At 37.1% G+C, this 23,526-nt stretch overlaps 3 protein-coding genes and 1 long non-coding RNA gene across 5 annotated transcripts; all 4 read left to right on the top strand.

Annotated features, from left to right (window-relative positions):
• Positions 1 to 7,234: 7,234 nt before the first annotated feature.
• Positions 7,235 to 9,836, top strand: LOC147274351 (mediator of RNA polymerase II transcription subunit 10b-like). Of its 2 annotated transcripts, none has more exons than XM_086257559.1 (6): positions 7,235 to 7,368; positions 8,260 to 8,505; positions 8,619 to 8,699; positions 8,792 to 8,894; positions 8,992 to 9,081; positions 9,509 to 9,836. In XM_086257559.1, the coding sequence occupies exons 2-6, from the start codon at positions 8,279 to 8,281 to the stop codon at positions 9,578 to 9,580; spliced, it is 573 nt and encodes a 190-aa protein (XP_086113685.1). In that variant the 5' UTR covers positions 7,235 to 7,368; positions 8,260 to 8,278; the 3' UTR covers positions 9,581 to 9,836. The 2 variants fall into 2 exon arrangements, with proteins under 2 accessions (XP_086113685.1, XP_086113686.1); XM_086257560.1 differs by having other exon boundaries at positions 7,258 to 7,368; positions 8,268 to 8,505.
• A 5,595-nt stretch (positions 9,837 to 15,431) lies between these two features.
• LOC147274352 (uncharacterized) lies at positions 15,432 to 17,474 on the top strand. The gene is made up of 2 exons (XR_015119605.1): positions 15,432 to 16,050; positions 16,135 to 17,474. It is a non-coding gene; the product is annotated as an uncharacterized LOC147274352 (long non-coding RNA).
• A 2,239-nt stretch (positions 17,475 to 19,713) lies between these two features.
• Positions 19,714 to 21,870, top strand: LOC147274353 (uncharacterized). The gene is made up of 2 exons (XM_086228326.1): positions 19,714 to 20,523; positions 20,971 to 21,870. The coding sequence occupies exons 1-2, from the start codon at positions 19,714 to 19,716 to the stop codon at positions 21,868 to 21,870; spliced, it is 1,710 nt and encodes a 569-aa protein (XP_086084452.1).
• A 126-nt stretch (positions 21,871 to 21,996) lies between these two features.
• LOC147274354 (uncharacterized) lies at positions 21,997 to 22,443 on the top strand. The gene has a single exon (XM_086228327.1). It carries the CDS (start codon positions 21,997 to 21,999, stop codon positions 22,441 to 22,443), a length of 447 nt encoding a protein of 148 aa, XP_086084453.1.
• Positions 22,444 to 23,526: the final 1,083 nt, after the last annotated feature.

Consider the following 23,526-nt stretch of genomic DNA (forward strand, 5'->3'; position numbering starts at 1 on the left):
TGTATGTCATATTATTAGAAGTCAGAATATGCAATCAATGATCCCACACATAAGAGTCTTACATAATAAATAAATTTTAACGAGTGACATTGTTATTGATATTGAGATTTTATTACATTTTTTGCTGTATAAATCTAACATGTATTGTGAATCTATCACTTTTTTATTGACATTTTTTTAAGATACAGGAACTCAACACAAATACTAGGGACGACTGGACGAGGACCACCTTACAAATCCATGGGCGATTGAAATATGATGAACAAATAATATGATGTCATTACAAAATCTTATCCACGCATCTTGCACTCAAAATTAAGCATATAATCTTCTGTACGTCGATATGGGAATCATGACATTGACTAAAGCACCTGGGTCATAAATCATATATGGGTGCTTTTCTTATAAAATTTTTGGTATATGCCAAAAGCGCAAATCCAGATTAAGCATTTACAATCCCATAAACTTCTAATGCGCAATTCGGACATTTTCAACTTGAATTCTTATGAACTTTAACAATTAGTAAGTGTCATCTATATGGACAACTCATGTACGCTCATGGCATGCATGGATGCTTATAAATTAATGGTAGAATAATTATTCAGACCAATTCACGATTAAAATTTGACTCTCGTTCTCTCTCCTCTCTGTTGTCAAATACGGTAATATTTTTTCTTTTTTTTGGCCAAGTCGGTAATATTCTTTCTAATATTGAATATTCGTTAATATGTTAATACATAAAATGGGTTCCAAAAATATAGTTCGGATTTTTTTTTTTTTTTTTTAACACCTTGTTGAAACTTAAAATCCGAAAGCTGATCATGAGTCTTGACTCAATGAGACTAAGGCAGCCAAAATAAGTAAAAGTTAATTATCACTATGTATTGCTTTTGAGAAAGGAAGCTAGGGCGTGCCAGTAAAATACTAGTTTTCTATAGGATGCCATATCATACTATGAGTGACAATGACAACGTACGGTAGCAATTAATTAAAATTATATTATATTATTTAGGAAGGCATTTTTGTACTTTTTTTTTTTTTTCTTTTCCATTTGCACTCTATCATATTTTTAAAGATTTTTTCTATGTATTTTCAAATCGACCCTTTTATGGCTTATTGATTTCTTCATTATTAATTCGATTATTATCTAAGACATCAGTGTTAGATGTTAAAACTTTTCAGATGGTATTTTTTCATTTCTTTATCGTGCTTCCTGTGATGCTTTCTCTTTATATCCAATCTTATTTGGATTTATTTATTTTTTCTCTAGTGTTTTTCATTTTTGTTAAAGGATAGCTCAAATTTGCTATAAATGATGGGTATGAAAGCAAAGATTATTAAGGGGAAGAGAACCATTATTAACGGGGATGACAATTATAATTGGTTGTTTCGGATAATATTTGCCTTGAGTTGTAAAGATTTGGAATAGAAAAAAAAAATGAGAGGAAGATAACAAGAAAGATCTAGAATACAAAGGAAGAATGAATGAAAAAAATCTCAACATAAAAATTCTAGTGTACGTGTTGATTTCTTTGGATTAGATTAATATTTATATTTGCTTATTGATTTATTTGGTATGAAAAAGAAAAAAAAAGAGATATTGAGAGAATATGAAAAGAAGGAAGAAAATGATAGTTTCAATACAATACAATACAACTATTAAAAAAATACTTAAAGTACTCCAATATTGTGACCATATATATGTATTTAATGGACAATATTAACCAAGTTCTGGAGACAATAGCCTCTGGAGAGAAACCTAGCTAGTACTAGGCTACTAGCATGATAATAGATTAAAAAGAGAAGACATAATACATAAATTAAAACATTTTCAAACTCAAAGGAGTAAAGGGTAGAATTGGAAATATAAATAAAAAATATATAAAAAACCATTAAACAAATATGAAGGAGTGCAAATGGAGAAAATAGGAGTGTGAAAATCGCCTCCCTATTATTTATTTATTTATATATATATATATATATCCTTCATGGCCCTTGTTCCTTAACTTAAACAAAGCAAGTACAAGGATCATTGGAAGCAATGAAATTAACGTCATTGAATATTGCGAGAGTGCAAACTTAATGAATTGGTCACGTATTGCTTTAATTTATCACCAAATGCGATTTTGATCATATGAATCGCCAGAAACTTACTAGGAGAGAATCCAATTAATACAACCTTTCCATTTAATGGAGATTAAGGTTGATCATCAAATTAAATTGAAGGGAAAGCTTGAGTGACATCAAATGGATATAGCCTTGCTTCAAGCTTCAAGTGAATATGGACTTGTTCCAGGCAATGGGTTCATCTTCCTTGAAAAAACTTGCTAAAATTTTGTTCATGTTGTGCCTTTCACAAGCATGAAGCATGCTAGTAATTACACAATTGCGACACGGTGGAGTACATGCATAGATTAAGACAGTTAATAAACTTAAGAACAAATTACACGTAAGTACCTTAGATTCACACTATTTTATATATATATATATATATATATCCTTAATGGCCCTTGGTCCTAACTTAAACAAAGGAAGCACAAGGATCATTGGAAGCAATGAAATTAACGTCATTGAATATTGCGAGAGTGCAAACTTAATGGATTGGTCATGTACTGCTTTAATTTATCACCAAATGCGATTCTGATTATATGAATCGCCATAAACCTACTAGGAGAAAATCCAATAATACAACCTTTCCATTTAATGGAGATTACGGTCGATCATCGAATTAAATTGAAGGAAAAGCTTGAGTGACATCAAATGGATATAGCCTTGTTTTAAGCTTTAAGTGAATATGGACTTGTTCCAGGCAATGGGTTCATCTTCCTCGAAAAAACTTGCTAAAATTTTGCTCATGTTTTGCCTTTCACAAGCATGAAGCATGCTAGTAAATACACAATTGCAACAAGTTGGAGTACATGCATAGATTAAGACAATTAATAAACTTAAGAGCAAATTACACTTAGTACCTTAGGTTTACACTATTTTTTACTTGGATACCCTGATAAAAAAAATTACATATATATACCTCAACTACCATTTTTTGACACTTAGATACTTCCATCAAATTTTCCGTCCGCTAGGCTATTAATTGCCTACGTGGCACAATGACGTGGCTTAAAAAATTTTACGTGGCCAAAAAACAAAAAGTTAAAAATACAAATAATTATTTAAAAAAATTAATAATTAATTTTTTAAAAAAACTCTCTATGCCTCCTCCCCCCACGCCAGGGATGGCAACGGGGCGGGTTCGGGGCGGGTTTGCCAATACCATACCCGCCCCGCCGGGTAATCGGGTCCCCATCGGGGGTATTTGGGGCCCCTATTATTTTCAAAAAAATAATTTTTTTTATTAATAACATATCAAATTAATATAAATATATAATATAATAGATGAAATACATTAAAATTCATCATATTATATTACAATAATACTAAATCATAAAGAGAACACTATTAAATTTTAAAGATATGCAATAAAAATTAAGAAAATAAATTATAATATAATTATGTAATATAATATTTTTATTAAACGGGTATACGGGGCGGGGCGGGGATGGGGATGGTATTACCATACCCGCTTAATCGGGGCGGGTCCCCACGGGGATTTTCGGGGGCGGGGAATTTTGCCATCCCTACCCCACGCCCAGCCAGCCGTCCTTCCTGCAGCCTCTATCCCCCGGATCGCTGACCGCCGCTCTTCTCCCGCCCGCCGACTGCCCTTCTCATTTCTCTCTTTCTCTGAATAACTATCTCTCCTCCAAACCCCAGCCCGACCGCCGCCCTCCCCCTACGTCCCTCCCAACCCAGCCCCACCTCAACCCCTCTCTCTCTCTCTTCCTCCCCGAAACCCTAGCCCCGACTCCACATCACCACTGAAATCCAACCCAAACTCAGCCCCTCCCCGCTCCGCCTCGAGCTCCACCCACCCTCCTCGTTCAGATCTGAGAGAGAGAGAAATAGGGTGAGAGAGAGTGACAGAAAGAGAGAGAAAGAGTGAAAGATAGAGAGATGGAGCTGGTGGCCGGAGAGGGGGAGGGAGGTGGGTGGGTGGGTTGGGTGGCCGACGCGGGGGAGGCAGATGGAGGAGGGCTCGGGGTTGGGGTTGGGCTGGGGTTTCGGGGAGAGAGAGTGTGAGTCAGAGAGAGAAAGTGAGGGGCGAGGAGAGAGAAGGGGGCAGAGAAAGAGGAGAGGGGCAGTCAGCAGGCGGGGAAAAGAGCGGCGGTCGGCGGTCGGGGATAGAGGCGGCCAGAGGAAGGGGTAGCTAGGCGTGGGAGAGAGGCTGGATGGGCGTGGGGGGGGGGAGGTGAGGCATAGAGAGAGTTTTTTTTTTTTTAAATTTAATTATTAATTTTTGTTGTTTTTAATAATTATTTGTATTTTTAACTTTTTTTTTTTTTGTCCACGTGACATTGTTTTAAGCCATGTTATTGTGCCACGTAGACAATTAACGGACTAATGAACGAAAAAGTTGACGGAAGTACGTAAGTGTCAAAAAATGGTAGTTGAAGTACATCTATGCAACTTTTTTTTTATTGGAGTACCCAAGTGAAAAACGGTGTAAAATTGAAATACCTATGTTTAATTTGCTATTAACTTAATATATTTTGTCTTTATTTTAAGCATGTGATGTAGAGATTAATAATTTAATATGTGTATGACGGTATGACTATGACTGTCTCATCTTAAAAATTTTTATATCACCATTGGAACGATGATTAGACATCAGTTAATTTTTATGAAAATTTAATTATATAAAACTTAAGAGGAGAGCTTCTCCTGATATAAGTAAAGAAATGTGATGTTATAAACTAAAAAAAATTAGTGAGGTTCTATTCAATTCTTCTGGAAAAAGGGAGTTGAGAGATTTAATTATGCTGAATTTGAAAGCCTAAAGCTTTCTAACCTGGGCTAAGCTTCCATATCTGCATATTCTTTTACCATTCAATTAATGTGTAATTGGTTGATGAAAAATAAATTAATTAAACAAGTAGCAAGTGGTGTATCAGTCATCTAGCAGAAAAATTGCATATCTTGAATTGCAGGACCATTAGATATTATTCTAAAATATAATTTTCCAAATTCATGAGAGTGATCGATTTATCTTTTCTCCCTATGATCCCTGGTGTTGTAGACTTGTAGTTGAAAATAATGCCATAAAATAAGCAGGAATCAAAGGGCAGGGTACATAATAATAATAGTGGTGGAAAAGTCGATTAGTAATGCTTAAGCACTTCGGTTTTTAAACCATGAAGAGCCGCTTAAACAAAAGCAACATTTAATGGGCTGGTTACTCTGCTTTACGTGCTCTGTTTTTCTGTCTTTTTATGAGTTAACATTGGTCTTGGTCCCCTACTCACAAAAACCAACAAAATTGACTACGGGAGATAATTTTCTCTAATGCGAGATGGGTTTGCAGGATGAATGTGAGATGTGGGTGCCGATCGAAGCATATAATCACCGATTAATCCGCAGTCACATTCGACATCAATGTGTCTAACCTAAAGTAACATTTTTTAAAGAAGCTTGAGGAATATGATAAATTGTTTTGTATAACGGTAACAATATCATGTGCTGTAATTAATTAGTAGAGGTGTCAAATGAGCGTGAGTCGACCCGTTTAAGGCACCACACGAACTCGAGACAAGCATGAATGATCTGCAGGTCATTGGGTTTAGGTCTTAGCTATGTGGGCAACATGATAGACCCAAGTTAAATGGGTCAGGCCAGCCCGTTTGATATCTTTATTAATCAATTTGTTATAATACAAGTGAATATTATTAATACTATTTATTAAATGTATAAACTTGTCGTCCACCCACATTATAACGCATGGATTGATTACATCACGTAATATTATTATTCTTATATAGAACATATTTTTTTTTAGGAATTCCAAGACTATTAAAATTGGTCAACTAATGTTGAGACTTATCTATCAAAAGTGGTATTTTTTTCACAATATTAATATTAAGAGCAAATTACAATTTAGTACCCAAACTTTGAAAATTTACAAAAAAGTACCTCAACTTTCATTATGTGTCAATTTAGTACCCCAACTTTGAAAACTTACAAAAAAGTACCTCAACTTTCATTTTGTGTCAAAATAGTACCTCCGTTAGTTTTTCTGTCAAAGTTGCAGGGGTATTTTCGTCTTTTCCTTAAATTTTAAAAATAATAATTTTTTTTAATAAAAAAATTTCTTAAAATAAAAAAAAATTTCATAAAAAAAAACAAAAATTCCCTTCCCCCCGCCCAGCCCAGCCCCGACCCACCTCCCTCCCCCCTGCCCACCCCCATCCCCTTCCCATCCCCGGCCCACTCAGCCCTTCCCCTCCCCTCCTCTCCTCCTCCCCCACCCAGCCACCACTCCCCCACCCATCCCCTCCCCATCCCATCCCAGCCCGCCCCTACCCAGCCAGCTCCCCAACCAGCCCCTCCCCAGCCCGCCTGCACCCCCTCACCCCAAGCCCAGCGCAGTCGCACCCTCCACCCCCTGCCACCGTTGCACCCTCTCCCCCAAGCCCCAGCCCCGTTGCACCCCCCAGCCCAACCCGCCCCCACCTCGCACACCCCATTCCCCAACCTAGTGCCGACCCACCCCCTCCCCCTCACCCAAGCCCGACCCACCTCCCCCTATCACCCAGCCCCGACCCACCTCCCTCCCCCCCGCCCTACCCAGTGCCGCCCCTCAATTTTGGTTGGGTGGGGGTGGGCTGGAGAAATTTTTTTTATTTTTTTATTTTATGAATTTTAAGAAATTTTAAGAAATTTTAAGAAATTTTTTTATTCAAAAAAAAAATTATTATTTTTTAAATTTAAGGAAAAGACGAAAATACCCCTGTAACTTTGACATAAAAACTAATGGAGGTACTATTTTGACACAAAATGAAAGTTAAGGTACTTTTTATAAGTTTTCAAAGTTGGGGTACTAAATTGACACAAAATGAAAGTTGAGGTATTTTTTTGCAAGTTTTCAAAGTTGAGGTACTAAGTTGAAATAACATGTAAAGTTGAGGTACTAAATTGTAATTTGCTCTAATATTAAAAAGGTTCAAAGTTCCAACTTTTGAATCACCCTCCCTCAGATAGAAAAAAAAAAAAAAAAAGTTTCGTTGGGCTTTGTTGGGCTTAAGGGAGCTCGGTCCTTACCGCTGGCATCCAGTCCATTACAGGGTGAAAAAATGACCTAAGCCCAGAAGCCAGTCCAATCTATCCAAATACAAAACGGACATGACAGTTGACGAGACCAAAACAAACATTTGGAGCCAAAAGCGACGTCGCTTCAGAGAGTCAGAAGCTCCTCTTTCCCTTTGGCTAGCAGAGCAGCTTCACCGCCTCAAACCGCAACAAAGCAATTCATATCAGGTGACCTAAAATTTTTACATTTATTCAAAGTTAAGATCTTTTCCTTGAAATAAAGAGAAATTGGGGTAGTTCGTTTTGGGCTAGGTAGGGCTCAATTTCAATTAGGTTTTGATTGATGTGTTCGATTCTTAAGAATAAGAAAATGGTGTTTGACAAGTTTAATTGGTACTGGGTATATTGTACTTTGGGGAATTATTTTGTGTTTGAAACAATTTTGAAAGAAAACAATCTTGTTAGGAATCTTTTCCTGCATTTCTTCGAAAAATTGGAGTTTTGGCTTTGAACTTGGAGGTTTCAGTCCCAATTTCCAAAGTTTGATTGTTAACTGAAAGTAAATCTAATTATAGGCATGATCAATCTTATTGTTCCTTTTAAGTTCGAGATTTTTGGAATTTTTAGACATGCACAGTCTTGTGAGGTTGATAGAGAAGAAGTGCTTCTACTTTGTTTAAAGCAATTGGCTGTCTACTTTTGCCCATGTGAACTTAAATGGTATATGTGACTTGGACATAGAGTTAAAAAAACATATGGGGCTTAAGCAGACAGGTTGAAATTGCTCTTGCAGTTGAGAGATAGGTGTTGTTTTACTTGTTATAAAATAAGAATCACTTTTCTATTTCCATAGAAAATAAATGTTGAGTCTCTCTTGTTCTGCATTCTATTATTCTTAAGTTTATGGAAACTGAAAAAGAGGACTAATGAAGATAAGTTTCTTTCAAGTTTATACTAAAGTCACCTTAGGTTTATTATATTCACATGCAGAAATATTTGCACCAGCTGGACTTTTGTTCCGTTTATTTTTTTTGAAGTTCTAAATTTCATGAAAATGTAATGTATTTAGTGTTTTGCGCTTAATTGGCTTGAATTCTTATTGACACGTATGTTTTGAAGAGCTCTAGAGTGGCCTCAGATGGATACATCGCAGAATGCAACAGCTGGGACTGGTGGGAGTGGCGGAAATGGGATTTTAGTCCCTCAAACCAATGATACAGCAGGAACAACATCGGTGGATGATCCAAAGCAAAATTTGAACCAGGTCATTAACTCTATCCAGAAAACTTTAGGCCTCATTCACCAGCTCTACCTCACTGTCTCTTCGTTCAATGCTGCCTCTCAGCTCCCCCTCCTCCAACGCCTGTAATTTTCTGCAATCTGAGCTTCTTCATTTGATTATTTAGACCTTTCTTCTTTCTTTCCCAATATTTTGATTGTTGTTTTGAGACTTTCTCACATTAGGTTTTACCTCTCAGCAATGCTCTTGTTATCGAGCTTGATAACATGGCTAAGCTGTCGGAAAAATGCAATATCCAGGTTCCTATGGAAGTGTTTAAGTGAGTTTTCTTCTGTAATTTTTTTATAACAACTGAAAATTGCTCTTTTATGACCAATTTCTGACTACTGTTGATTTATTAATTTTTCCTAGTTTGATCGATGATGGGAAGAATCCTGATGAATTTACAAGGGATGTCCTAAACAGCTGCATTGCGAAAAATCAAATCACTAAAGGAAAAACCGACACCTTCAAGGTAGACCTTTTAATATAATATTTTTAACCAATTTTGTGATTCCACTTCAATGTTTCAATTTCATCGTGATTCAACTTTCTACTTGTGTCGTGTTCAGAGTTTACGCAAACATCTTCTAGAGGAACTTGAACAGGTGTTTCCTGTTGAAGTTGAATCTTATAGAGAAATACGTGCTGCTTCTGCTGCTGTAAGTTACCTTGCATTGACCAATTAATATCCTGTACAAAGATTTTATAAAACATATTGGCCTCCTTCATAGATGTCTTCTGAATGTTGATTATGATTTTTTTTTCTATTGTCAAAATTATGTGATGAAAGTCTTCTGTGGACCTTTTTATCCCTTCTCTCCCTCTCTTAGGTTTTTCATCCAGATCAAAACAACCTTTTTCTGAAGGTCTACTTTTTTGGAAATGAATGTGCTACCTATGTTTTGACTATGCACCCAGCAGAAATCAGCTTGTTTGTGTTTATTGACTTATTGTCAATATTTCATTCTATTTATTCTGGCAAACTGGATCTGTTTGGCTAGAAAAGATCAGTATTACCCTTTCCTTGTGTGTGTGTGTTTAATTATTATTCGTCTACGGTTTAAGCTCTTTTCTCATCTATTACAGGAAACAAAACGGCTGGCACAAGCACAAAGCATATTACCAAATGGAGATGTGAAGGTCAAACCCGAGCTTTAAGTGTGTGATTGTGTATCAGGTTCTTAGAATCTATGCATGTCTTACCATGTTTGTAATCTTATGGGTTGTAATCTTATGCATAATTGGTTTAATATTACATTATTATTGCTTAAAATTATGGGAACAGAATGGGTTTGATAACCCTTTCATGATTTTAGTGATAAAGATTCCTTAAAGTAGTTGTGTATATACTTCTTTTATGATCTGGGAACTGTCAATTTACTTTCTAAGATATAATACACTTTATTAACAATCATGTTATTGGCTTCACCTAGTTTTAACTTAGTTCATGTTATTGGCCCGGTCTTTCTTTCGTTTTCAATTTTATGAACTTTGTTTGCTTTCTTGGGTGCACTAAGGTCATCCACTGTGGATGGAATTTACGAAATTTTATTGAAAAGAAGTGCAACGGTCACCTCAGATCTAAGAGCTAGGGTGCCAAGAAACTGAGTAAAGCAGAAAAAAGAGCTACTGAGTTAAGACTCTGTAACAACCATACTTAAGAGGTGTCTAGACACAGAACAAGGTGTTGGTCTCGGAGTTGATGCACCATTCAAATAGTTAACTTATATAGTATGGAGGTAATAGGTATCCATTTCCCAAGTAGCGAGATTTAGATGGAGATATTTTGGGTGTAGATGAAACTTAGCTTTGGAGTTTTGCCAATCTTTTACAAGCCACATGGAGTCAGAGTTTTTGGATTTGGGTTGGCATGGTTCAGGACTGTTTCATTTTAGGTGAAAAACTTCACTGAGTTGTACATATATCTTTGTATCTATCTTTCATATCATGCATACGTGATGATATGAGAAAAAAAAAAAAAAAAAGACACGTAGGGCGTATATGTCAATTTCATGCAAGTTTTCCTCTTCATCTTAGTGTAGAAAGCTGCTCCTCTTAGCAATGCCAAACTTGATCCTACACTTAGCAAGGAACTTCAACTTGACTCATAAAAACTGTCTTGTTTTCCCGACCATGTTAAAACCATCTGTAGTTCTTCGAAGTTTTAAATGATCAAATTATCAATTTCGTTTTCACTGCTTTCAATATTTCTGCGGTCATCTTCACTGATCCCCTATGTATTTGCTGATTATAACTTTCCAATAGAGGGTTTGGCATCTTTTCCAGTTTGCAATAGCTGCTTGGCCTCTAGTTTTTGCAACTGTTGAAAGTCACAATTTATTTACCGAGTTGTAACTCTCCGTTTTCTGGTCTTGGAGCGACAATAGTAATCAATTAGATGGATGGATACAAGGCTGTGACTTTAACCTAAAAGAAAATGGATGATACATGCATGGAGAGCAATGACTGATTCTCTTTTTAATGACTCGAAGGTAGAAACTTGCTGGGGTGTCATAAGTCATAATTATATATCTTTTAACATGATGTACTCTTGCTCTAGGTGGAGTTGGTTTTGAATTGTTGTCCCCTTGACTCTCAAGCTGAATAGTGATTATTCTGGCAATGTCTCTTTTAATTTTGTGTTAGGTATTGCGAATGAAATACAGTTGTTCCAAATGTTTGTTCATCACTACCATTGGTTTAAAACCCTATAATATTCATATGCATTGTTACGATTATGTATATCATAGGACAAGCTTTTCTAATCTTACAGGCACGAAAATAAGTCCAAAAATTTTACAACCCAACTCATGTGACAATGTCTTATTTGTTTATATTTGAATCCACCATGAACTTTATTATACTATCACATATATTCACATTAGTTCAATTGATCCCAAAGCCATAGGGACAAGCTAAGTTAATTTTTCATTTAAGATTTGGGCCTTTAATTAAACTAATCAACTAGACTACATGCCTCAACTCACTTTGGAAACCAAAAAACCCAATCAATGACAGTCCTATATTGAAAATTTTCCATCAAACCAAAGAAAAATCAATCTTAAAAAAAAGGTCCAAAGCTGACATATTGGTACTCATAGCTTTAATAATAATATTTGTTACATTTGCCAGTAAACTGTCTCCAGCTCCTGCACTCTCTCTCTCTCTCTCTCTCAGAGTCTCAGGTGTTCCATTGGAGACCATTATATAAAAACTAAAGTGAAATTTATTGCGTCGTGGTATGTATGTTTGAGTTTGGAGTTTGAAATATAAAAAAGAACACCCACCAAAGCCTTGGTTTTATTTTCTACGTTGTGTAGTTTGTAAAGAATCTTCTTTGCTCTCAATCAAGGCCTACTTTACTTTGGGTTGGGGTGGGAAAAAAGCGAGTGCAAAAGGGCCGTCACCTTTTTCAACTTTTCACAACTACTCTTGCACATTCATTTTCTTAATCTTTATTTGTTAGGAGAACGAGGACAATGACTTGATTTTTTTAAGCATGAAGATTATTTATTAAACAATAGGAAATGCTTGAGCTTAATTTTAATATGGAATTCAGAGAGGCTAGCTGCTGCAACAAAGTGCTTCAAAATCATCTTAATTATCGCCTATCAAGGATTGATTTGGAAAAAAAATAAAAAAACTTAAGCAAATGTAAAAAACGTGTGCGTCATTTCAAATCAATAATGTATTTGAATATCTTTTAAGGAACCCGGATGCATTTTTAGTTAGAAATTGTCCATAAACTCGTCCTAACTTATGTGGACTCTTAATAAGAGAGATATTCGTATTTATGATTGTGATAGTTTAACACATAGATTGATTAACATTCGCAAAAACATCATGAGTGATTGACCCTACATTTTCATACTAGTTCTGCAATGCCACATTCTCGTCACATAGAAAAATATTTCGTGTAATCCAGATAATAACAATTCTTAGAAAAGCTTTGCAAGTTGATGATTGGGGATGTGATTAAGAATTGGTCACAGCAGGTTGTGAGCTGTGGAAATAAATACTATTTTTATTCTTTGCAAGGGAAATAAATACTAATTTGAAGAATTAATTTTGATAAGGAAAGGGAGGGGAGACAATGCCGTTAATATGTGTGGTGGGAAATTGGGAAAGAACAAAAATCTAGGTAAAGTTTGGTGTCTCTCTAAAGATGCTTTTAGGTCAATCACCATGAAATTAGGGAGCTCGGGAAAAGAGAAATTAATGCAAATCTCACAATTCTTTTATATTTTTTTATTAGAATAGGGTCAAAGAGGTGACTGCAGGTCAATGGACACCTTAATGTGGATCTGAATCCAACCAAAATGTTGGCATGCTTGCTTCCTGTTAATTTCTTTTTCCATTTATTTCCTCTGAATGGTTAATTAATTCTAACACAAAGAACGTGGCATTACTTTGCTTGGTTTTCTTTGATTTCTATATCACAAACAACATGGTTTTATTACTTGCAAACATTTTGAAAACTAAAAATACTTCATTTTGCTCAAACTTTTTTATATATCTTTATCAAACAATTAAACCATATATATATATATATGTTACCCAATTTGAATTTAATTTCAATGCTGCAGTAGCATAATTATATTATGTGGCTGCTGTGGCTTCTTTGACAAAGCTTCAATGCTATTAGTACTTGTGAAACTTTTTTGTTTTTGTTACAAGGACTTTTATAACTTTAATAAGGCTATAGTACGTGTTAGTTTTTGTCAAATACTAGTACCCCATAAATTAACGTCAATTTGTGGTTGGCATGGATTTGACAACTCGTGATGACTTCCTTCTATAATTTTCATTAACAACTTTGGCCGATCATAGATTCATAAGAAGATAAATATCAATATCAATGATGGTATGAAAAGGAATATTGTTGCTGGTGCCATTGATTTATCTTCATTTTGAATCAAATTACATAATGAATCCAACATAACTATCTTTGTTCTCATCTCATTCATCCAACCCCATTTGAATTAAAACTCATAGCTTATTTTAAATCCATTCAAAAAAAGAAAAATATAATTGCATTATTAGAATCGGATAATCTTTTCTAGTGTTTAAGAGAAATGTTAGTGCAAGTCATCACATGTGCGTCAGTGGTGGCTCAATGAAAAGTGAGACCTAAGGCAAAATTACACAGAGGCTTTCTAAATATATTATTTAAAAATGTTTTTTTTTTTTTTTAAATCTTAAGTTAGGAGGCCTTTTTTGCTTAAGTTTTTCATATGAGCAATGCTTGGATCCTCATGTTTGAGAACTAATCTTGTCTTTATGGCCAATTAAATAAGCTCATGATGGGATCTACTATCCTAACTATCTTTTTTCTCTCATGGTAGAGTTCATTTAATTGATCATGAGGACAAGGTTGGTCCTCAAATATGAGGACCCAAACATTGTTCTTTTCATGTCCATATTCAAATTTCCTAATAGACATATATAATTAATATTACTAATAACAAGCAAAAGCTAAAGTATGAGATACAATATTCAAGAACAATAAAACTTGATTTTAAACTTTGAAGAAATAGCTTTACTAGTTTCCACTTGCGGCATAGATGAACTAGCCCTTCCAGCAAAAAATCAGCCCGTAGGCCTGCTTCTTTTAGTTTTAGACGAGAAATATTATAGAGAATAAGAGAAAATGAAAAAAGAGCAGATCATAATACACAAATGAAACAGATGTGAGATGTCTCCGAAAACAATTCATGAAGAAATTTTTTTTGTCTGATCATTCAAGAAGTAATTAATTCAGCTATTCATGCTTTATCTCATGCCTAAGAGAATTAAAAAAAAAATCAAAAGTCTCACTAACAAATAATCATTAAAGGAGAAAATAGAAAGCCTATTTCTGAATTTTGAGGCCTAATTGACTAAATATAAATATAAATATTTAAAGAAGTTTTTTGTTTTTAATAGTGTGTCAAATACTTTTAATACGAGGCCTCCCTTAATATGAGGCCCTGCACACAGGCCTTGCTCTTGCTTGCCTTATGCTGGTGTGCGTAGAAGTTACTTAATTAATGAGTTTGAATCTCATTTTCATTAACATTTGCCACGCGTAAATTAATCGTTGACAAAATATGTGGTTCTAATTGAAAGACTTGCCAGCAAAAACACATTAACCTACAAAAGATTGCACCTCATATGTTTAAATCTCTATACATACATAGATGATATGTATAGAATTACTTGAAAGGTGGAATGAGAAAGGGAGGAGCATAGTATGAAAAGTGGAGCAGCGAGCACCTGAAAAATGAAAGAAAGAGCTGGCTAGCTAGCTGTAATGCTGTATGGTGCTGAGTCCTCCTCTCTTCCTGCCCCAACTTTTTATTTGTCAGTCAGTCTGTGTCGTCATCTTGAACCCCCCGCGACCGTAGTAATAAAAAGAAGTGAAAACCCACTGAACGAGGGATTCCCCTTTTCGTGAATATTATTTATAGTTTACCAAATTTCACACTAACAAATAAACAATAAATAATAAAATATAGAAAATAATGTACAAGACAACCAAACCCACAATCCAAAATTTCTATATAAGGGGTGGCTGGATTAGCTCAACTAAACCACTGACTCATCCTCGGCCCTTGGGTTACTTGATTCATGTCTCATCGTTATCATGGTCGTCATCACCATCGTGTATATTCGTGTATATATCCCATCCCCTATCGTACGGCCCAAAATGGGGTTTCATTTTTTAGGGTTTATTAAGTCGTCATCATCATCAACAAATAGGTATTATAGGGAGCCTAATTGTGTTTTGATATGGGTTTTTGTTCAAATTAAGATGTGTACATTTGGTAGAGGTGGTTCCAATTATTCCAATTAGTGTAGGTGATGATATGATTAGGTCATGATGAGATGGCCATGGTGGACATGGGATTTGATATTAACGTGTGTAAAGTGTGTGAATGTGTGTGTGTGTGTGAGAGCTGTGAAGCTGTGTGTGTATATATATTTGCATGGTAGAGACGATGGGACAAGTGAGTGAGTGAGTGAGAGAGATTGAGAGAATAGAGGAGAGGGGTCGTGGTCATTTCTGTAAGGCAACCCATGAGTTGGTAGGGTCAGGTTGGGGGGTCCTTGCCACTTTAATTACCTTGTCCTTTTTCACCTCTCCCCCATCTCTCCTTTTATCTCTATCTCTTCCTTCTCATCTCTCCTACACTCATTTCATTTCTCTCATTCATTCACCATAATCACACACACACACAAGCTCTCTCTTTCTCTCTCTTGCTCTCTAGCTAGCTAGCTATGGTAGCCTCTCACTCCCATGAGGTTTGAGGTTGTTGGGTCAACTTGGGTTTGTGAAATGGAGGATCAAGGAGGAAGCCATGGATCTCTTTTTGAGGGGAATGTTGTCTGGCTCGAGGCCTCTAATCAAAGTACTAGATCTATGATCTCCATCTATGTCTCTCCATCTCAATTGACCAAATTATGATAAATAAATCTTTAATACAAAGACCAAATTGAGAGTTGAGACAGATGGATGATCACTGATTAATTGGTACAACATTTAGGGACGTCGGACCAGGCTTCATTCCCCCCAATTATTTTGCTTCCAAATCACACAGATCTTCACAACCCAACCCGTGTAACATTTTTGCCTTCATCATCCAAAGGTAAGTCCTTTTCATGATTTTTTCTTTTTCATACCCTTTTATATTTCTGTACTTTTTTTTGACGGTTTCTTTTTGTTGGTAAAGAAATTGTGGTCTGGTCGTTGGGCAGAACAGAAGCAGATTGGTGTAATGATGATGGGTTTTGACTCTTCTTTTCTTCTCTGCCTTTTTATCTACCTAGCTCTGACGGAAGTGGGAAAGATTATCATTACTTCTTTTTTATTTTTATGTCTAAATATTTCTTGGATATCATCATCATCATCATGAGTGTGTATGCAGGTGCAAGGGGGGGTTGGGTTTTATTTGTCAGTAGTCCCTTTAAGTCTTTCTCTCAGGGGTTCATATCATTGGGCTTATCTCTTTTCATCATGCCTTGAAGAATCTTCTCTGTCCACTTCTGCTAATCCCACCCACTTATAATTGGCTCCTTTTACTTGCAACCCCTAAAACCCTATTTTCACTTGTGCTTATATAGCTGCTGCTGTGCTGCATATCTCATAGGGTTTCTACTTTCCACAGTAGCTAGCTTATACTGTCTCTCTTAAATTATAACCTCCTTCAATTTTCCTTTTAGTTTCTTTACATGAATATATAATCCTCCTTTTATAGATTTACTTGGTGGAAAATAATATCATGTGCTTGATCGATCTTTTTCTTTACCCTCCCAATTTTCTTGTTTTGTTGGTAGTGAATAGTGATAGTGGGTTGGGTGGATTCTTAGAGCTGTCTGATCTCCACCATTCTTGTTTTGTTTCTCTCCTTTATCAGCTTCCATTAACATGGTTAATTATTTGTGTTATTTACTTCTGGATCTATGATAATTAAGGAGTAAATCAATTAATAATGGTTTGGGTTAATTAGCTAGGATTTTTGCCGATTTGGGTTGCCTTTTATGCAGATGAGATTTCTTCATTATCATGCTGTTAGATTGTGTTCAACTGTTCATAATATACATTCAGCTTTCTTCGATGTTATGTAATATCTTTGAAAGATGTGATCCAAACTTGATTAATGATTATGCTTCTTCACTGTGATGCCATCACTTAATAGATTATCATGTATATATTGGAAAGAATAATCTTTCAAAGGCTGACAGATAGATGCATGTATGACCAAGTTGTATTCCAGAAGCAACCCCAGGCCACTTGCAGGATCGATGAGCTGATGAGGAGCTAGCTTAGCTTTGAAATAATAAACTTCCCAAACCATGAGCTTTCTTCAACACAAGGTGATTGTGGTTGTGCTACATGGGGTAAATTTCTATGTGAAACAAGTAAAAGGAAAAAAGATGTGATAGCTAGATTGGACTTGTCTCAGAGTCAGACTGATATGCCTGGAGTACCTTCAAGTCATCTCTTCTCTAAATTGTACTTCAATATATCCTGTAAAAGTTGTCATGAATGGAAATTAGATTTTGATCGTGACTTCACACATAAAATTATAATATAGATCATGAGATAATTGTGTAATGGGTATGTTCAAAATGTGTAAATTGGATCCATCAAGGCAATTTGTACTTTACATAGTGGCAAATCTTCTAAAACGGACATCGTTGAGAGCATGCCAACACTAAAACAAATCAGTTGTGTACGTGAGATAGCGTTTGAACAGCCAATGTTTGAGCATTCAAACGTTCTCTCACATAGTGAATTGTACTTTTATACATATATCATATATATGTATTAATTTTGTTGTGTTTAATTTGCTTGAGATTTCATGGCACTAGCTACTGTAACTCATAATTTGTCTCAAAATGTGTGCTGGATGAGAGAGAGAGAGTCTGAGGGGCTGGCATGATTTCGTGTATGTGTGTTTCCTCTAGTTACTGTTACTTGCAGGATTGCATCAGGGCACAGAAAATTGCTAACAAAGAAACAGAGGAAATGGGAAAAAGTGATTGGAAGCTGGGTAAATGCTGTTCATCAGATCAGGCTCTCTCTCTCTCTCTCTCTCTCTCTCTCTCTCTCTCTCTCTCTCTCTCTCTCTCATGCATTGCATAATTGCATTTGATGCATATATATCCTGAGTGTGTGTGTGTGAGTGTGTCATCAATTTCTGAAGCTGGCAAGGCCGGTGCATATGCAACACTAAATGCCTTTAATGGCTGGGTCTGACTCTTCTCAGCAAAAATCTGAATCATTTACCACAATAAAAGTGGAGTCAACATCAGCAGTTACGCCATGGATTCCTCTTTTCCTGACTCTGATAATAAATACATGGACCGTGATGTTTCAATTTGGCCACCACCAACTGTGTTTGCATGTGTTCTTTTCTCCACACCAAAACCCAATGCGTTTTTTTTGTTTTTGTTTTTGTTTTTGTATTTCCATAACTTCGATAAGTACAAAACTCAAATATGTCAGCTTAAATGGTGCAACCCGTGCAACAGTATTTCCACCCCAAACTCAACCCAAAACCAACTGACACTTGATGAAATATTGCCCACATCGTAATTAACTTGAGCACTATTACAAGTATAATCTGCTGACTATCTGCAGAGACCTCCATGTTTTCTCTCATGGATCTAAAAGGGCACTCAAATATTGAGTATATTTGGCTTCAAATTAATCTTCAAAGCAGCTAACTGTTGCTAGCTTTCTGGTTTTGGTTTCTGAGTCCCTGATGTGGGTTTTGTGAGACACAGAAAAAGCCCATTTGGGATGACAAATACTACTTTGAAAAGTCATCAACAAAGCTTTTCAAACGGACCCAATTGGCTAAAGGTTTTTTTTTTTTTTTTTTTTGGTAATAAAGGAAAAAATTAGAACCCACATGGAAGATGAATGAATTTATTATTTTTAAATAAACGGTGCAGTGTCCTAATGTTTTCAGAATCCAGAAACCCACAAGTCTACAACATGGTTTCATAGTATTGTTGAGGATGAGGATGGAAACAAAGAAGAAAACTTGAGGCAAATTTGAAATGGGTTCCAGGTATTAGCGCTAAATTCCAAACAGATGAACTAAAAGATAATCTTGTCAATATTCTGACATTGTGGTTTGACAGTTGTACCCATATATCTTTCTATTTCTTGCTCGTGAAGTGCACTAGAGTCTAGTGCTCTACATCAAGAGATCAAATTAATCAAATAATCCACTGTACGTATATTGTATTGATTATTATTCTATCACGTACGTACCGATATTATTAATTATATATGTATAAGTTTTGTCTTGTACTATATCATGTATAATCTGGAGTAACTATCCATAATCTTAGGCTTAGTTTGGGATTGCTATGAAAAAAAACAGCTGTGAAGTAAAGTAGCTCTGAAGTAAAGTCAATTGTCAAGTAAAGCAGTTGAGTGTTTCGTAAACTATATTTTCAAAAGTGTTGTGAGTACAAAAAGCAGTATGAAGGTGTTTGGTAAATTGTAATGTAAAATGAGGCTATTATGGGTAAAATAAAATTTTCATTGTTGCTGTGATTCACTGCAGCTTTCAAAAACACCTACAAACTTGCTTTCTATTTTTGCTGTGGGGAGTTGAGAATTGTGGGACAAAACACTTTTTCATTTTTTTACCAAATACCAAAACTGTTGTGGGTGATTGAGAATTGTGATCCACAGCAGCTTTTGGGTCATTCACAACAATCTCAAACGGGGCCTTAGTTTGCGGGAGTTGAAACAGATGTTCCCCACCAAAGCCCCGGGTTTTGACGGGATGCCTGCGATTTTTTATCAAAAATATTGGTCTATTGTAGGTGATGAGGTTGCGGCTTTCTGCCTCAAAATTCTAAATGGGCACGAGAGTGTCCGCAGTGTCAACCACACTCTCTTGGCCCTTATCCCGAAGGTGGCTCTTACTCAAAATGTGGGTGATTTTCGACCTATCAGCCTATGCACCGTTCTTTATAAGTTGGTTGCCAAGACTCTTGCCAACAGACTGAAGCAGATCCTCCCCCAACTCATTTCGGAGAACCAAAGTGCTTTTGTCCCGGGGCGCTTGATTCTTGATAATGTTCTTGTGGCTTTTGAGACGACCCATGCAATTAAGACCTTGCCTGCGGCTGGCACCCCGAAAATGGCCCTAAAGCTGGATATGGCTAAGGCGTATGATCGTGTGGAATGGGAATTCTTACGGGCGCTAATGGGAAAACTTGGTTTTCATGAGAAATGGATCTCTCTGACTATGGATTGCTTGACGACGGTGAGTTTCTCAGTCCTCTGGCGAGGTGCCCCGCTGGGGAACATTCTACCTCAAAGGGGGCTACGGCAAGGATACCCTTTATCTCCATATCTTTTCCTCTTGTGCGCTGAAGGCTTCACCACCCTGCTTAATAATGCAGAACGCCAGGGTATGATTAAAGGAGTGAAAGTTGCCCCCAATGCCCCTGAATTGACACATTTATTCTATGCAGATGATAGCTTACTCTTTCTTGAGGCCACACCAGGCAGTGCCTGGGCGATAAAATCCATGCTCAATATCTATGCCGAAGTGTCTGGCCAATTGGTGAATTTTTCTAAATCAGCGGTGTGTTTCAGCAAAAATACTGACCATTTAATTTCCACTATTATCTCTCAGGTTCTGGGGGTGCCGAAAGTGGAATGTCATGAAAAATATCTTGGCCTCCCCAGTGTGGCGGGAAGATAGCGAAAGATCATTTTCCAATCAGTAAAGGAGCGTATCTGGAGGAAATTAAGTGGCTGGAAAGAAAAGTTTCTCTCTAAGGCGGGGAAGGAAGTCTTACTGAAGGCTGTGGTTCAGGCTATTCCTACCTATTATATGAGTGTTTTTCGCATGCCCAAGGGTGTCTGTAAGGAGATCCGTGCGATGTTATTTCGGTTTTGGTGGAGTAGTGGTGTAAAGGGGAAGGGTATACATTGGCTACGATGGGAGAAAATGTGCACCTCCAAATTGGATGGGGGTTTGGGCTTCCGAAATTTTGAGTATTTTAACAAAGCCCTTATTGCTAAGCAGGGCTGGCGTCTCGTGTACTCCCCTGATTCTCTTGCCAGTCGAGTTTTGCGAAGCAGATATTTCCCTCATGGTTCTTTTATGGACGCCACCATTGGCCAGCGCCCCTCACTTATTTGGAGGTCTCTCATATGGGCTCGTGGTCTATTAAAGGATGGCATCAGGTGGCGTGTTGGTAATGGGCGCAACATCAAGGTATATCATGACAAATGGCTTCCAACCCCTGTTACTCTTTCGGTGCAATCTCCACGGCTCCTTCCCACTGATTGTGTGGTCATCGACCTCATCACTCCGTCAGGTGCCTGGAATCGTGAGTTGCTTTATAATTATTTTTCGATGGAGGAAGCTGACATAATTGCTAGTATTCCCCTTGGTAGTCTGCACCACCCTGATCGACAAATCTGGCACTATACTAAAAATGGGCTTTACAGCATTAAGAGTGGGTACTGGCTCGCCATGACTTCGGCGACCAACTCGACCCTTCCCAGCTGCTCCTCTCGTCGCCCCAATCAGCAACTCTGGCGCACATTATGGAATTTAAGAATCCCGGGCATGATCAAACTTTTCCTCTGGCGCTGCTGCCAAGAAATCCTTCCATGTAATGTCAATCTCTTCAATCGCAAGGTCATCCCTCGGCCGGTCTGTCCTCGGTGTTGGAAAAAACCAGAGACGGTTCTTCATGCTGTTTGGGGATGCAGTGCCGCAAAAAATGTTTGGCACTGCTCTGTTCTTGGTGAGATGGTGCGACAGTACATGGGGGGAACCTTCATTGAATTCTTCCACTCAATTCTACTTGTTCTCTCCAAAGCCGAGCAGGAGGAATTTGCGTTTATATGTTGGGGCATCTGGAATATGCGGAATGATTTTGTGCATACTGGCGTGCTTGGAGATGGCCTGCGTTAGTATACCCGCATGCTTACTTTTGCTACTGATTACAAAGAGGCTTGGCTTCGCCTCCAACCGAGCCCCATGATGAACAGGCCTGTGGAAAAATGACAGAAGCCTGCGGAGGGTGTTTTTAAGATCAATATGGATGCAGGTGTATCTAAACGAACTCGGGCGTGTGGTCTGGGGGTGGTGATTCGGGATAGTTGTGGGGAGGCCCTTCTCGCTGCGTCCAAGCATGTCCCTGGCACCCATTCGCCACGAGAAGCTGAACTTATGGCAGCTATCATGGGGCTGCAACTTGCTTCAGATCTTGGCCTTCACCATATTGTTTTGGAAATGGACGCACTCGATGCAGTGAATTGCATCAATGAACCTTCTAGCTGCCTGGCAACTGATGGGGTCCTTGTTGAGGATGTAAAGCTTCTCTTGCTGGGCTTCGCGTCGACAACTTGCTACCACTGTCGACGAACCAGCAACAATGCAGCTCATCTCCTCGCCAAGTATGCTGTCTCTCATGTCGGTTCTCTCATTAGTCTTAATAATTGGCCAAATTGGCTTGCTGTAATTCTGCATACTGATGCAACTTGAATAAAAATTACAGCCTCCTTCTCTCAAAAAAAAAAAAAAAGACTAGTAGGGTTAATTTCATCAATTAAAATTATCTAATTAATATACTCTTTTTACAAACTAAATAAAAATAAAAATAAAATCATATGAATTTAATTTTTTATTAAACTTGCCACTGTCACGCGAACGAAAGATTGACATTGATGCGCGTAGTCCACCAAAAAAAGATTGATCCACGTATCAAAATTTAAAATGATTTTGTGGTAATCACGTAATGTGTGATAAACATAAAATATATATGAACAATTGAGCACCTTCCGTAGAAGACACCTTGTTGATAGCAAATATAATTTAACACGAAAAAGAAAAGCATAAAACATGAACACTGAGGAACACACACACATATATATATATATATATTATAGCCTCTATCTACAATGTGTAAGTGTTAAAATATTGGATCCGAATCCTCTATTTGTTTTTTCTTTATATGTTTATACTTAGCTTTAAGGTGTGAATAAAATGGGAATTGGGATCCAGTATTTGATTCGTGTCCAGCTAAGAATGAATGGAATCTCCCCAAATCCAATGGTGTGTTATGTTGGTTGTTATGGTGGTTCTTGGGTCCGGCCTTGCTGCAGTAGGGCCTCTGATCTCTGGGCCAGCTTGTGTTTGGTTCATCTTGGGCTTTTGGTTTTTGCCGTTTGGGCTTTTCATTGCTTTCTTTGGTGCTTTTAGCCTTGTTGGTTCCTGGGCCCTAATTTAAAGCCTGCAGCTTCGGCTTGTTCCTGTTTCTGGGGTATCTTACTATTGTTGTTTTTGGGTTGTTAATAAATTTTGACTAGTGTTCATTGCTTTATAACAAATTTTGTAGATTTTTCTAACCAGTCTTTATCAATTCCAAAGAAGTACGTACCCATGTGTTCTTGTTGAAAAATCATATGCATGCAGACTAATAATATACTGCTCACCACTGTGTTCTTTACACTTTGTGGGATAGGCTAGCTATTATAGACTTTATAGGGTGCACAACATTGGTCCCATTGCTTTAATGTTGTACTCGTACTTTATCTTCCACCCTCTAGATCTAGGTGCCTTCATAAT

The sequence above is a fragment of the Dryas octopetala genome, chromosome 9, assembly GCF_963921425.1.
Source record: "Dryas octopetala chromosome 9, drDryOcto1.1, whole genome shotgun sequence".
NCBI classification, from domain to species: domain Eukaryota; kingdom Viridiplantae; phylum Streptophyta; class Magnoliopsida; order Rosales; family Rosaceae; genus Dryas; species Dryas octopetala.

Excerpts from the sequence above, each read along its gene's own strand:
- LOC147274351 (XM_086257559.1), top strand. The coding sequence starts at position 8,279 with ATGGATACATCGCAGAATGCAACAGCTGGGACTGGTGGGAGTGGCGGA. Across the intron at positions 8,700-8,791 it reads GTTCCTATGGAAGTGTTTAA|TTTGATCGATGATGGGAAGA; the intron begins GTGAGTTTTCTT and ends AATTTTTCCTAG. Across the intron at positions 8,895-8,991 it reads GAAAAACCGACACCTTCAAG|AGTTTACGCAAACATCTTCT; the intron begins GTAGACCTTTTA and ends TGTCGTGTTCAG.
- LOC147274353 (XM_086228326.1), top strand. The coding sequence starts at position 19,714 with ATGCCTGCGATTTTTTATCAAAAATATTGGTCTATTGTAGGTGATGAG. Across the intron at positions 20,524-20,970 it reads TGAATTTTTCTAAATCAGCG|GGCTGGCGTCTCGTGTACTC; the intron begins GTGTGTTTCAGC and ends ATTGCTAAGCAG.
- LOC147274354 (XM_086228327.1), top strand. The coding sequence starts at position 21,997 with ATGGATGCAGGTGTATCTAAACGAACTCGGGCGTGTGGTCTGGGGGTG.